Source organism: Myripristis murdjan, chromosome 9 (assembly GCF_902150065.1).
Source record: "Myripristis murdjan chromosome 9, fMyrMur1.1, whole genome shotgun sequence".
NCBI classification, from domain to species: Eukaryota; Metazoa; Chordata; class Actinopteri; order Holocentriformes; family Holocentridae; genus Myripristis; species Myripristis murdjan.
In genome coordinates this window covers 20,155,831-20,169,751 of record NC_043988.1, presented here as the reverse complement: position 1 = coordinate 20,169,751, position 13,921 = coordinate 20,155,831, and the positions used below count along the sequence as shown (strand labels likewise).

General features: G+C 40.6%; 1 protein-coding gene across 1 annotated transcript in view; it reads left to right on the top strand.

Moving 5' to 3' along the window:
• The window catches only part of egflam (EGF-like, fibronectin type III and laminin G domains), a 41,916-nt gene extending 28,919 nt beyond the window's left edge, over nt 1-12,997 (top strand). The window contains exons 15-25 of the mRNA XM_030060830.1: nt 1,671-1,796; nt 2,901-3,144; nt 3,335-3,446; nt 4,749-4,865; nt 5,376-5,556; nt 6,600-6,623; nt 6,884-6,962; nt 7,344-7,487; nt 8,083-8,166; nt 8,371-8,474; nt 10,195-12,997. Of these exons, the coding sequence (XP_029916690.1) occupies nt 1,671-1,796; nt 2,901-3,144; nt 3,335-3,446; nt 4,749-4,865; nt 5,376-5,556; nt 6,600-6,623; nt 6,884-6,962; nt 7,344-7,487; nt 8,083-8,166; nt 8,371-8,474; nt 10,195-10,346 (1,367 nt within the window). The 3' untranslated portion in view covers nt 10,347-12,997. The remainder of the gene's footprint in view (nt 1-1,670; nt 1,797-2,900; nt 3,145-3,334; nt 3,447-4,748; nt 4,866-5,375; nt 5,557-6,599; nt 6,624-6,883; nt 6,963-7,343; nt 7,488-8,082; nt 8,167-8,370; nt 8,475-10,194) is intronic.
• Nucleotides 12,998-13,921: the final 924 nt, after the last annotated feature.

Genomic DNA, 13,921 nt, shown 5'->3' with positions numbered 1-13,921 from the left:
AACACATTAGCACAATTTAAAAACAGGGATTGGTGACTTACAAAAATTTAAGGGGATACGTGATGCACATACAGAACATACAATAGAGCTTCATGGGAGAAAGAGGTGAGCTCTCTTCTGTGCTGGATTGCTTCTTGTACGTTTTGTTAACCACTGCAAATCCATGAGTCTACAAAGAAGCCTTTGCTCTTTTATTTTTAGGATTGACACTGAAATCTGACAGCTAATGTGTCTGTTTTAGATCACTGAAGCCATTTTTTCCCTGCTAAATGCCACTGCAGCTGTGCTGAGAGAGTCTCCCAGTTATCTCAGTCACTTAAGTTTTGCCTAGTTAGCCAGAGAATAATAAAATACAATATCAAACAACATAGTGCCACACACTTTATATCACCAATCCACAGGTTTTAAATAGTGTTGATATGTTTAGGCTGAATTCATCCTGTAATGACTGTGAAAACCCTCTCAGCAACTGATTGGATTGACAGTAAAATGAATGGAGTTGTCTTTGGTGCACTCAGGGTTACTGTACATGTCAGTAGGTCAGCAGTCAGACAGAGTATTGATGAGCAGCTTTATCGCCTCTCTGCAGTTCAATAGGCACAGCCAACAGTAATGCCATCTGACAGATGAGTCTGAGTGGCTGCACAGGTTTCGACCGGCAGCCACTCTCCCACAGCAGAGCTCATCAGGGCTGATTCACAATGTTTACAGAGAAAAAACAGTGAAAGTACTATCTACTCATGCCATCGTCAGTAGATTATATCCTAGCTGTGGCACCTGTTATCACTGCTAAGGCGCCATTGAGCAAGGAATTGATCCACATCTGGGAATGCTGCACCAAAAGGGGATCTAGGCTGTCATCTCTCTCTGGAATGTGTGTGTATCTGGCAGGGATGTAAAAAGACAACTTTCAGTCCTGTTGAGCAAAAATGCCAACAAAACCCTGGTCAGTTTGGCCCGGCGGTGGGAAACAGTTGTGTTTGACAACAAATGATGGCTTCATCCTGACCCAAACAGGGTCAAGACCCAAAGTTTTACTGAAAAGACAACAAAAAATCAGTCTGAAACAAATATTGCAAAAACAGATGATGTTTTTTTATTTGACAATTTGGATATTTTTCATTGTGGTACTGTGGTAATATTTGTAACATAGAAATACGCCACAGAATGTTAAAACATCCATGCTTTCATATGTGTTTTTATCTCTTCTGTCCTGTTGGTGGAATGGCAGTCTCTTTCCATGTGTGTATGTGTGTGTGTGTGTGTGTGTATCTGTGTCTGTGTTGGTCTTGGTGGGGATGTGGGTGGGTGCCCATGTATTTATGTCCCCAGGGCTCTTCAATATTGCCATGCTATTAAAATAAATTCATGCCAGCTTGAGAAATTGAAAAAGAAACTCAACATGAGATGCAACTTATTATTCAAAATTGAGCTCAGCTTTTGGAATTATTTCACAGTTGATGCTCCTAAATTTCTTCTTTTTTTGTCTTTTTCAGTTATCACTGTGCCACGTGCATTCCTTGGAAATTATGCAACTATTGAAACATTTCTTTTTCATCTAATAAATCTCTATCGATGTACCGTGCTCTTAGGCTGGGTCTGTCTCTAGGTCAGCCTCTCAGTATGTGTGTGTGTGTGTGTGTCCTAATCTGCTTGTGTGCTCATGCCAGGTGAGTGCAGTGACAGTGTCTGTGACCTGGTCACCTGTGCCAACGGAGGTGTCTGTTTTGCCAACCGTGCTGACGGCTACATCTGCCTGTGCCCGCTGGGCTTCAGGGGCGTGCTCTGTGAAGAGAGTAAGTCAAGGCTTGTACTCTGTCTTTTTCTTTCTCTCTCTTACACACAAAAACACACACACTCACGCACACCTACAGTGGAGCTCAGAAGCTGGACTCTGTGAAGGTAGAAGTAAAGTCACTTTGTCCAATCATCCTGCCCAATGGCTGCCCTATGCTGCTGCACAGACCTTTGTTGTAGTTAGATGAGCTTAAGTAGTTAGTGAACAGCTTAAGCACCAAGGTGTGTGGAGTACATTATGAGGGAAACTTGTTGGGGTAAGGATTATTCTTTCTTATATGGAGGCAAATGGATTGATGGCAAATAAACTCAATATAATCTCCGTTCTCTTCTCTCTCCCCTTCTTCTCCTTTTTATGCCAGATGTAGAATATAATGTACAATTGTGTGAAAAGACAAACTAATAGCGCAGTACTGGGACACAGACCGTCTTCTCTCGCTTACATATCTCTGATGGGAGCTACCTCTTGTTAAATCAGACGTGCAATATAAATATAAATTGTAAATAGATATGCAACTGCTGTATATTGGTTTGAAATTATTCAGCCATAACAACACTTTGTATTGTTGTGACAAACCTTGTTGTGCACCTGTGCTTACCTCCAGTTTTACTCCTATTTAATTCTTTCTCTTTGTTCTTATTCTTTATAAATTATTCATAAACAATGATAAACAAGTTATGACACAGTTTCATTCATTGATTCAGGTGCATTATTGGTCAAGACCAAGTAAACTAAGCAGCCACCAAGATGTAAGATTTAACAGAATCGATGCAGTGCAGCAGTAACTTGATCTTGCCAAATAGTGAGCCTGCATCAGTGTATGGAAACTGTGTTATAATGTGTTAACTTGCTTATAAATGTTTATTAATGTTTTATTAGTGTTTACAGCTGAATTAATAACCTAATTATAAACCATTTAAACAACCTTTATAAGGGCAGTGTTATTGTAAAGTGGTACTGATTCAGATTCTGAATCTTATGTCTCCTCCATCTCCTGCTAATTCTCATCAACCCGCTTTCTCTGCATCTTCCTTCTTTTTTCTGTTCTTTGTCCTTTTTTTGCTCTTCCCCCATCACTTTCTTCATCCCTGCAACCCTTCAGGTTTCTCCCTGTCCTTGCCCCTCTTCAATGAGACCGTGTTTTCGTACGCCGTTGTCCCGTGGCCTCAGTCCTCCCAGAGCTATCTGTCATTCATGGAGTTTGAGCTGACGTTCAGGCCGTCGAAGCCCGACGGGACGCTGCTGTACAGCGATGATGCAGGCAGCGGTGACTTCCTGGCAATCAACCTGGTGGATAGTTATGTGGAGTTCAGATTTGACTGTGGCTCTGGAGGCTCTGTGATAAGGTGCAAGACAAGTGGATGGGATGCTCATCATACATCTTTGGTTTGATGATTAGTGGATGAACATCCACTTATGTTGTGTTATATTGACCTGAATAAGACTACTATGTAGTTTTCTAGTCTTTTTCCACAGTTCATTTTTGTATATATTCTGACCAGATGCCCTGAATATATGTGTTAATCTGTCCTGTAGGAGTCAAGAGCAGATTAGTATGGACACATGGCACGAGTTGAGACTGTCTCGGACAGCAAAGAGTGGTATCCTACAGGTGGATAACCAGAGGCCCATGGAAGGAATCACTGAGGTATTTCAATTCTATCACTTGCTCAGTGCGTTTATTTCTGCCTCTATATTTAGGCATCTAACCTTGAGTGGTGCATGTGTTTGGATTTCTAGATTGTATCTTTCCTACAACCTTCTTTCTTATATAGTAGTAAAGGGATAGTTTGCCCTGATACAGTTTTCTCTTTAGGGGAATGTCATGTCAAACTCTTCAGGTTGACATCTGGCTGTTTCATGTCACCTTGTTCACTGACAAACATACAAAAAAACTTCAATTCCAACGGTCAGTTCAATACATATGTAAGATCCACCAACACCATTTCAACTTTTAGAGGTGGTTTTCCTGTTATTCCTTCATCTTCCACAAATCCACACTGCTGAGGGATAAAGTGAGCACTGCGAATCAATTTTAAAAAATGATTTGAAGTGCTGCCTGCTGAAATGTATGAATCCCAAAGCAAAGCAAGATTAAACTGTCAAGTTTCAGCACATGTTTTGATATCCCACTCTCCTGTACAAAGAGAAGATGGCAGGCATTTACACAGGGACATGCAACTATGGAAACAGAACAGTGGTCACAAAGTTTTTGATGAGAAAAACAAAATATAAAGTAAGCCTCCATGAATATTATTGTGTGTTTTTTTTAGGGTTGTGAAGTGGTTAATTTCTCTAACCACATTAATTACAAAGTAGGTAGTCATGGATTAATTATGACTTACTTCACATATTTAAAATGTCTTAAATAACTTGTTGCTTACCCTTTAACTGCTGTATAGTGTATTTTGGAAACAATCATTGCACCTCACAGGAGTTTATGATGGATTCCCTATTGCAGTCTGTATAATGTTTTTCCATCTATTGTCTTCAACAACACTGAGCAGCTGCATCGCGAAGTTTTGTGTTGACAGATTTGCCCTTAATGCACTCCACACATGTGGTTTGATGGCTGCTAGTAGTAACTTACTGCTACGACTACTGGAAGCACTAACTTATTAAAAATATGTTTATCATTTAGCTGATATTTGAAAGTGGTTGTGCTTCGACAGAACAACATTTCGATCTTGCATTTTGTCCATATGACTTTCTTTATGCTCAGAGATCCATCAGGAATCTTCTTGAAAGAAAAGTTTCCATCCAGAGGGCTACAGGTTGTCCTGTCATTCATTTTGTCTGTTGTGGATATAAACAACTGCTGCATCATGTGTGACATCACGTTGTGTTAAGGGTCCTGTTAAGGACCTAGCCCTCGTTTTTATGTGGTATAACTGCTTTTATTTAGTGTCATCTCAAAAATTAATCTATACCAGTCACATTCTCTCTTCAGGGAGCCTTCACCCAGATTAAATGCAGCTCTCCTCTCTATATCGGTGGAGTACCAGAATATGATAAAACCAAGGTTACATCGGGTGTACGTCAGCCCTTCACTGGAACAATTCAGAAGGTATGAATATAGTGATTCACAGTTAAAAATATGCTTTTTTAATTGATGATACAGTTATTTTAACATGGTTTAATTTGGAGGCCAATGCAGACCAGTAATCAAAAGATCACAGTCTGTTATTTTGCCTCATATTCATTATCTCATTTGAAAAGACAATCTTCATTTCACTATCCTAATACTTAAGAATACAAGCCAAACTATAATCGAATGGAATATCATCAGAATAGACTAGACTAAACTAGAATAGAATAGTGGTCTGATCTGTAATTTCTAATAATGGCACTCATTTATAAATATCATCACCCCTGTAATGACTTAGTTTGCATAGTGGTAGCTGTAGTGAAAGGACAAGACTTGGGATATCATGCCATCTACACAGCAATAAGCCTAATGCTGACAAGTTTCCCATACAATTTGAAATTTCATGTTTCTTATCCCTCTCTCTCTGGCTCTGTATTTATCTCTCCTACTTCGTTTCCTCTTATCGCTCACATCCCTTCACCTCCGTAGTTGGTGCTCAATGACCGCACCATCCCAATAACAACTGGTACTGCTGGTGGGATTAATGTTGCAAATGCAGCACACCCCTGTGTGGACAGCCCCTGTGCAAATGGTGGGACCTGCAGGCCAAAATGGGATGGATACGAATGTGACTGCCCCCTAGGGTATGACGGAAGACACTGCCAGAAAGGTCAGCCTCATATGTCTCAGTATTCCAGTGTTACAAAATATACAGTTTGGGCACAATAAGCTAAAGTTGGGCTTCTTTGCCACTGTTTGACACAAGACAACAAAGACCCTATGGTTAAAAGAAAAGTCAGACAGACAGTTCACTCTTTTACCTCAAAAATTTGCCACAAAATCCATATTACACTTGTAATGAGTGACAGAAGGAAGAAATCAAAACGTTAGCTCCCTATTCTAATTATTCTATAAAATCATGTGTACAAAAGTGCTAATGATGTGGAAGGTTACAAGAAAAAAAAGGAGCAGAAATGAGTTCCATTCGTGGTGATTCAAACTTCCATTAAAACATTGCAAAACATACACAAAGGTAGCTTGGCAGTCAGTACCTACAGTGTGTATCCAGCTATTTCTTTAAGATGTTAATAAGATTGTATTTATCATTGATGCCACTGATGGGTTTCACAGGCATTAGTAGAGCAGGTGAGGTGCCTGGTTGCCGGGCGTCACCAGACTGTTGCACAGGTTGACGGGATGCTGCAGCATGAATGTGTGTCAAAGTGTGTGAGGTTGTGTGACGGTCAGATGACGTCACTGTAAACTGAATAAAATAGAATATTTTGAAGCTGTTGACATGTGCTTTCTAAGACTATTGGGACTTCATAATCTCTGTTTTTTGCATGGACGTCTCTTGTAGACAGAGTGAAACTAAAACTGTACACATGATTCTCAGTCGGATTCATGTCTGTGGCAGCAATACGGACTTACAATGTACATATATAGTGAAGAATAAGAGCAAAATATAGGACTTAGTCCTGTTTAGGTTGTTATTGATTGCCTAAAAAATTAAGCAATGATTTATTTGTTTTTTGTCATGAAGGAAGATTTTTGCCCTGGCTAAGCTGTGCTCTGCTCTCAGGGATTAAATGTTGTGCTTTGTCCACTGTCATGTAATGCAATATAATGTAATATATTGAACAACTAAATCCCTTAAGCCTATCTGTGCCTTCTCTGCTTTTTTTTTTTCCTTTTTATGCTTTCGCTGAACAGAATGTGGAAATTACTGTTTGAACAGTAAGTTTTCTTACATTATGGTTTAAAAACAGTTGTTTAATCAAACAGCTGGACCCCCGAACTTAACAAACCCAAAACCCTAGAACAACCTGACAAATCACAACCCTCATCAGTGCTGAAAACATGTTTATTTTACCTTTGTACTTTTGCTTCACTACATCAAATTTAATATTTAAGTTGATTAGACTGAGATAACAAAATGTGCTTATGCTGCCACCTTGTGATCATATGAAGTAATTACAATATTTTCTGTAACCCAGCTGTGACTGAGGCCATTGAGATTCCACAGTTCATTGGCCGAAGCTACCTGACTTATGACAATGGAGATATGCTGAAAAGGTTTGTCTTTAAACATGTTTGAATTAGGACTCAGAAAGTGTGAGATAGATAGATAGATAGATAGATAGATAGATAGATAGATAAAGTCTTGCAAAAATGTTTGCATGCAATCTGTTTTTTGATGTGTGCATGCATCCAGATCTTTCTGCCTGCTCTATGAGTGTGTGTGTGTGTGTGTGTGTGTGTGTGTGTGTGTGTGTGTGTGTGTGTGCACGCGCGCGCACACCTGTGCTTGTGCTTGCATACATATTTGCATTTGGATGAGCTATGTTGTCAGTGAGCCTGGCAAGAATTATTATAACAGATTATTATACCAAAATTTAACTGAGTTAGAGTTTACTTATTACGTGCTCTTCAGGGTGAATTCCTCTTTTTTTTCAGGGTATCTGGGGCCAGGAACAACCTCTTCATGCGTTTTAAGAGCACAGCCAAAGACGGCCTGCTGCTATGGCGAGGAGACAGTCCAATGAGACCCAACAGTGACTTCCTGTCTATGGGGCTTCAGGACAGTGCACTAATCTTCAGGTGTGTGTAACAAGAGGCCGAACAAGAATTAACTTTTTTTTTTTTTTTTTTTTTTTAAACTTTCAATGAATCCAACTCTCTTTTAGCTGTTAAGTTGTGAAGCTCTGGCCTTACCTCCTTTTGCTCCTCAGACACTCAAGGCCATGTAGGAGATGTCTCATTTTCCTCAATTTCAATTTAGTTTTGTTATGTCATATTTGTCTACATACAAAGTTATGAAAGTAAGTTATCACCTTTGCTTGTCCCCTCAGCCCTTCATCCACATTGTATTGGTCCTCCATGGGACAAGAAAAGGAAGAGTTTTTTGCTATAAAATAAGACAGGAGCAATTTCAGAGCAAGCAGAGGAGGAAAATGATGGAGTGTGACGCTCATTCCCCCACTGGCTGGTTAGAGCTAAGCATCCAGTCGCTGCAGAAAAAAGAAACAGCCTTGAGTATGAGGCTGGAGCATGGCCTGGCATTATGGAAATGCAGATCCCATGGCAGCCCTACAGATCAGCACCCGGATTTGTCTGTGGAGTGCTGTGCGATTGTGAACCCATGTTAACTACGAACTCTGCTGCACTAATTACATGTGTTTCCTTGTCGCTCTAGTTATAACCTGGGCAGTGGTGTGGCAAGCATCATCGTCAATGGGTCCTTTAGTGATGGAAAATGGCACAGAGTGAAAGCTGTGAGGTAACCACTAACTCATTTACTGCTCTAGACAATTCTCGATAATTCTCATCCATGATCCCTGATATCCTCCACGGTTATTCCCAATCCCATCATAGCCAGCAAGAAAAAACTCCCCCCAAAAAAACCCTGCTAATACATGCTAGAAATTATAAACCCATATCTTTGTATTGTATCTCAAGTTTAATGATTTGATGATCTCTCCAGGGACGGCCAGTCAGGAAAGCTGACAGTGGACGACTATGGGGCAAAGACAGGCAGGTCGCCTGGCAAAATGAGACAACTCAACATCAATGGGCCTTTATATGTTGGTAGGTGGAGCTCACATCCAGTGATCCTATGCTTTGCTAAACTAAAACAAAATGTCAACTGCCAGTCAAAAGTTTTTGAGCACCCCATGTTTGGTTAAATCTCAAACAATGTGCTCACTGTAAATACCTTTACATTAGAAAATATAACTAAGGAATAGGTATAAATGTGGTGAAGAGTTGCGTGCGTTGTGAGAAATTAATTCATACTTACAGCAGCAGGTGGGCATGGAGGAGATAGTGTTGTGGCCTGAGGGGGTTTTGCTTCCTCTAAAGGTGGTGATCTGACTGGAGTCCTGGCCCAAAGGAGTTTCTACAGTGTTTTTCAGTGACATGCCACACCGTCTGGTTTATGTAAGATCCAGAGCTGCCAACTCTCACGCATTGGCCGTGAGAGTCACGCATTTGATTGGCTCCACACGCTCTCACGCCACACCTCCGATTTCTCACGCTGAAGTGCTAATCAAGAGCCTTTTTTTCCTTTTGACTAAAAACAGTTCTGTTTATCTGTGATCTATCTGTTGAGCCTGAGAAAAGCCACTTGTGATCGATAAGTTATGCCTGCAGAGCAGAGGTGGCGGCGGCTGGGCCACTTTTACAAGAGGCTCAGCCAATCAGAAGAATCTTTTCGATCAATCAGGGACTTCCCCTCACCCCACCGGCATATTATCCAATGAAATGAATGAGTTAGAGGCTACTCACATTACAAAGTTTGTACCGCGCCCAAGCGTTCATGCACGAGCACATGCACGGTCACGCACGCAGCGCGAACGTGGATACGGTGTAAATCATGCAACTTTCCTCTTGCCTCCGCAAAATCGTTTAATGTGCGCAGTGCGATTACCAGCAAATCGCCGCGTTGCGCAATCAATAATGAACCATGTTGTCTGTGTTGTGTCCGTTGTGCTGCTGCAACCGCATATAAACAAAAGTCGGTTTATAATGAAAGTACAGCAGTCTGTGTGCGCAGCGCACCTGTCAGATCCGGTAGACCTGGTGCCGGCCGGCACTGCACAGTGCGCGGCCACCCGGTCAGGTCAGGTCTACCGGATCTGACAGGTGCTGCTCCGGCTGTCAATTGGACCTTTCTGAAGAAGGAAGTTACCTCCGAAACTTAAGGTAAATAAACATCCCTATGTCTGATTACAAGGTACAAAAACGTCTTTTAGTTAAAAGGAACACATGATGAATATATTTGAACTAGGCCTATATTGATTTATGATGACGTCGGGCCATGCGTGTGTCGTATTTAAACGTGATGACGTACATACCGGGGGCAATCCTGCTTGGGCGTGTAATGTGTAATGTGACCCCCCCCCCCCCAATCAAATCTCACTCCAAGGTTTTTTGAAAAGTTGGCAGCTCTGAAGATCTGTTGGGCAGCCATTTGTGATGCAGCGGGATAATGACCCAAAGCTTAAGTCCAAGCTCTCTGAGAACTATTTGAAGAGAGAGGAAGACAAAGGAAAGTTTAAAGCTATGACATGGCCTGCACAGTCACCTGACCCTAACCATATGGAGTGGATTTGGGATGAACTGGATAGAAAGGTCTCGGTCATTTGTGTTTTGTTGAGCTTTCAGGTAAATACCCAGAGTCTTTACTTGTGTTTGAAAACTTTTGACTGACAGGGTCTGTATTAACACTAATAACACTATTAACACAATAATGCTGTTTACATCTCCATGTTCTTGCCTCTATAATTTCTGTATTCTCCCTGTGAAGGTGGCATGAAGGAGATTGCACTACACACAAGCAGACAGTACATGGGAGGCTTGGTCGGCTGCGTTTCCCACTTCACGCTCTCCACTGACTACCACGTAGCGCTAGTGGAGGACGCTGCTGACGGCAAGAACATCAACACCTGCTCCAACTAGAAACTGCCCTGAACAGGCAAGGTTACATATTTAAGACCATCTCCAACTGGAGAAAACATCTTCATCAGCTGATTTGTCAACTTGAAGCTGATGTACTAGGGACGAATGAGTAAAAACTAAACTAAAACAATCATGCCAGTTCAGTTTCTACAAATTCGACGCTGACAGCGTATCAGCTTGAAGTGGAAAAAAGACCAGCGTTGCTGAGAGTCGTAAGCACATCTTTGTTTAAGTGGCCCCAATGTGCAAAACGTGGGTTTTCATACCAACTCTAACCTGCCAAGATGTCAAATGCAATGTCTGTGTACCTGCTACATGAATTGCTCTGGAAAACAGTTTCAACCCATGGCCACAGCAAAAAAAGACCAAAGTTCAGCAAAGGACAAGTGAAAGTACTGTGTCAGTATTATGGTAAATGAGGGTCTTTGAAAAACCTTTTGAAGGACTTTTTTCATGGGATGATTTTGACCTCATCTTTATTTTTTCTACTGTAAATCATTGATTGATTGCTGGAAGAACCAAATGATCCAATGAATCATAAGTTTTTCATGAACCCGACAAAGTAGACATAAGTTTCCTCGTAGTATGTTTTGGTATGTTTTGGCTGTGTAGGATTCCTGTTGTTTATGTCGTGGTGGTCGTGGTCTTTGTGTTGTGATCCTTTTTGTTCTTCAGTCTGTAGATATTTTCTAACAAAGAATTGTCAGTTTTGTAAAGGTGGCTTGTTTTGGAAGGTGAAGATCTCAACTGCATAGCATATTTGGCCAAAAAAAAAAAACGGAAGCCAGGTCCAGGTGCTTAAAAAAAATTTTACTTAAGCGGCTAAATACATTCTTTAAAAAAAGACCAACATGTTTCAGATTGCGCCCTCTTCAGGGTGTGGAAACACAAAGTAACTTCGTGGAATTTAGGAGAATATTTCTCCTATTTTTTTGGCCAGTTGTTGTAGTGACTTTTCCCCTTCCATACGCTCTGGTGGATTGAGGGACACCAGCTTCCTCTTTTTCTTTGCATAGCTTTTTTTTCTTTTTCCCTTCTTTCAGTACCCATATAACTACTTCAGATCCCAGTCACATGAAAATATGTGATGTTTATACTATAAACTGGATGACACTTTTGTGTGTGACAAATTATTATTACAATTTGACATGATGCACTGAGCTATTTTACCTCAGCCCTTGAGTTGAGTTATGTTGTAGCTTTGACAAAACATCATTTCTTCTGTGTGTGCATGCCTCAAATACAAAATTTGTATTGTCAATTTATTGCTCTCCCAGGCCTAAGCTTCCTGCAATTAGAGCTTTACTCTAATGGATCATTCTGCGAATGATCCATTTTGTCCAGATTTTGTAAATTCTTTTTGTTGTTGTTGTTGTTGTTGTTGTTGTTGTTGCTGTTTTGAAAATAATGTTTTACTTATAACACAAAAGGCAACACTGTACTCCCAAAGTCTAAAGAAGATTGTTAATGCCAGAGTTAGCACTTTATTTGGATAATCCAAAGTGGATTCTCAGCTCTTAGGTGACAGAAAGTACACAGTATAGATTTCAAGCAGCACACATAAAACTACTACAGTATGGCTACTTTTAGCACAGTTTTGGGTATTAGTTAAAATTCAATAGACTTTTCATGGCACATTGTATTAACTTGAGAAGCTGAGTATCGGTATCAGATTATTCAAATAAATTGTGACTAACCATGCAAGTTATTTTGGAGAAGAAATTGCTAACGCTTATTTTCATGGTTATTTTTTTTAAGACAAACATTGTGGAACTAACAGCCAAATACTTGATTGCAATTCCAGTTATTAATCATCAGATTAAAAATGTAACATTTGCATTACAAATTAATTTTATTCAGTGAACTTACATCTTGACTTAATTGGGGGAAGGAGAAAGATTAGTCATTGATGTTAATGTGGTTTGCAGCATTTTCATGACAGTTAGCTTGAAAAGCATTGCAAATGTGAGGAGCTGTATCTTATGACATGCACCATGTGACTGTTGAAGGAACATGGAGTCCACTGAGTGAAATGATGCATCACAAGCTGCAATGTGGATTCACCATCCACTGCACGCTATAGCACATACTGATTTTATTCAAAAACCAGTCACCACTGAGAGGTGATAAAAAAAACCCTGGTTGTCTAATGTCAAAGAAATTAGGCTCATTGTATCAGTGAGTGGCAAAGTTGAAGCATTGTGAGGGATTTGATTATCAATTTCACATACCACAGTAGTCACGTTACATTGGAAAATGACAAACTCCATCAAAGATACCACTGAGACAAATACATTGTTGTTAAAGTTACTTAGAGAAAAGTTTTACATGTAATAAGTATTATGAAATCTACATCTGCCTTGTCCTATAATACAAATTTACATTACTGCAAAAAAATAATGGATATGTTTGTCATCAAAAATTGCATTTTATTTGAACTGAAGTAAAAGGACTGTTCAACTGTGTTTGTAAAGGTCACTTAGTGAGAGCTGCCTGTCAGAAACTAAATAACCTAATCTTGGTTTGTCATGGGTAGAAGTGCAATGGATGTCAGCTTTCATTTGTGCTTATTGTCCATAACTCCTGCATTTTCATTTGTGAAACGGGTCAAAGGACATTGACTGAAGACATGAGAGGCAGTGATAAAAAAATAAAAAAGTGCAAATGCAGTTCTCTTGTTTACTTTTCCAACCAAAAATAGTGGATCGTTGCAGTAGCTATATTGTTGTGTGCTGTCAACACATGGCCTGTCTTTGGTGGACCCCTACATCTGTCACCACTGGCGTGCTCTGAATGAGATGGCATCTGCATAAGATTGACGGAGTGACAACACTCTTCTTATTTTCAGTGTCTTCATTTTTTTCCCTCTTTCCCTGAGGCTCTTGCCTTGTGTTGTACAGTGCATGACAGTGCCAATATCTGTTCTCCTTTCTTCCCAAGGTTGTTTGAATGCGAGCTCAGTGTGATGAGGCTCAAGCTACAGCATTACCACGTAAAAGGAGACTGTAACCATGGGTATTTTTGTGAGTCTGAAAGTGGCTGGCATAAGTGCCTCGTACCTTGTCACGTCATGGCTTATAACCACAGTGAAGAATGCCCTGTACTGGAGCATTTTTTTCTTCCCCAAACTGTTCCCACAAAGTTGGAAGCAGAGAATTGTCCAAAATGTCTTGGTCAGCTGAAGCATTTAGATTTCCCTTCACTGGAACTAAGTGGCCGAGGCCAACCCCAGAAAAACAAGCCCACAGCATTATCCCTCCTCCACCAAACTTTACAGTTGGGACAATGTAGTCAGGCAGGGAACGTTCTCCTGGCATTCACCAAACCCAGACTCATCCATCAGAACATGTTTCCACCGCTCCAGAGTCCAGTGGTGTTGTGCTTTGCACCGCTCCATCCAACGCTTGGCATTGTGCTTGGTGACGTGAGGCTGCATACAGCTGCTCGGCCATGGAAACCCATGCCATGAAGCTCCCGACGCTCAGTTTTTGTGTTGATGTTAATGACAGAGGAGGTTTGGAGCTCTGCAGTTACTGAGTCAACAGAGCACTGGCCACTTTTATACACTTTGCACC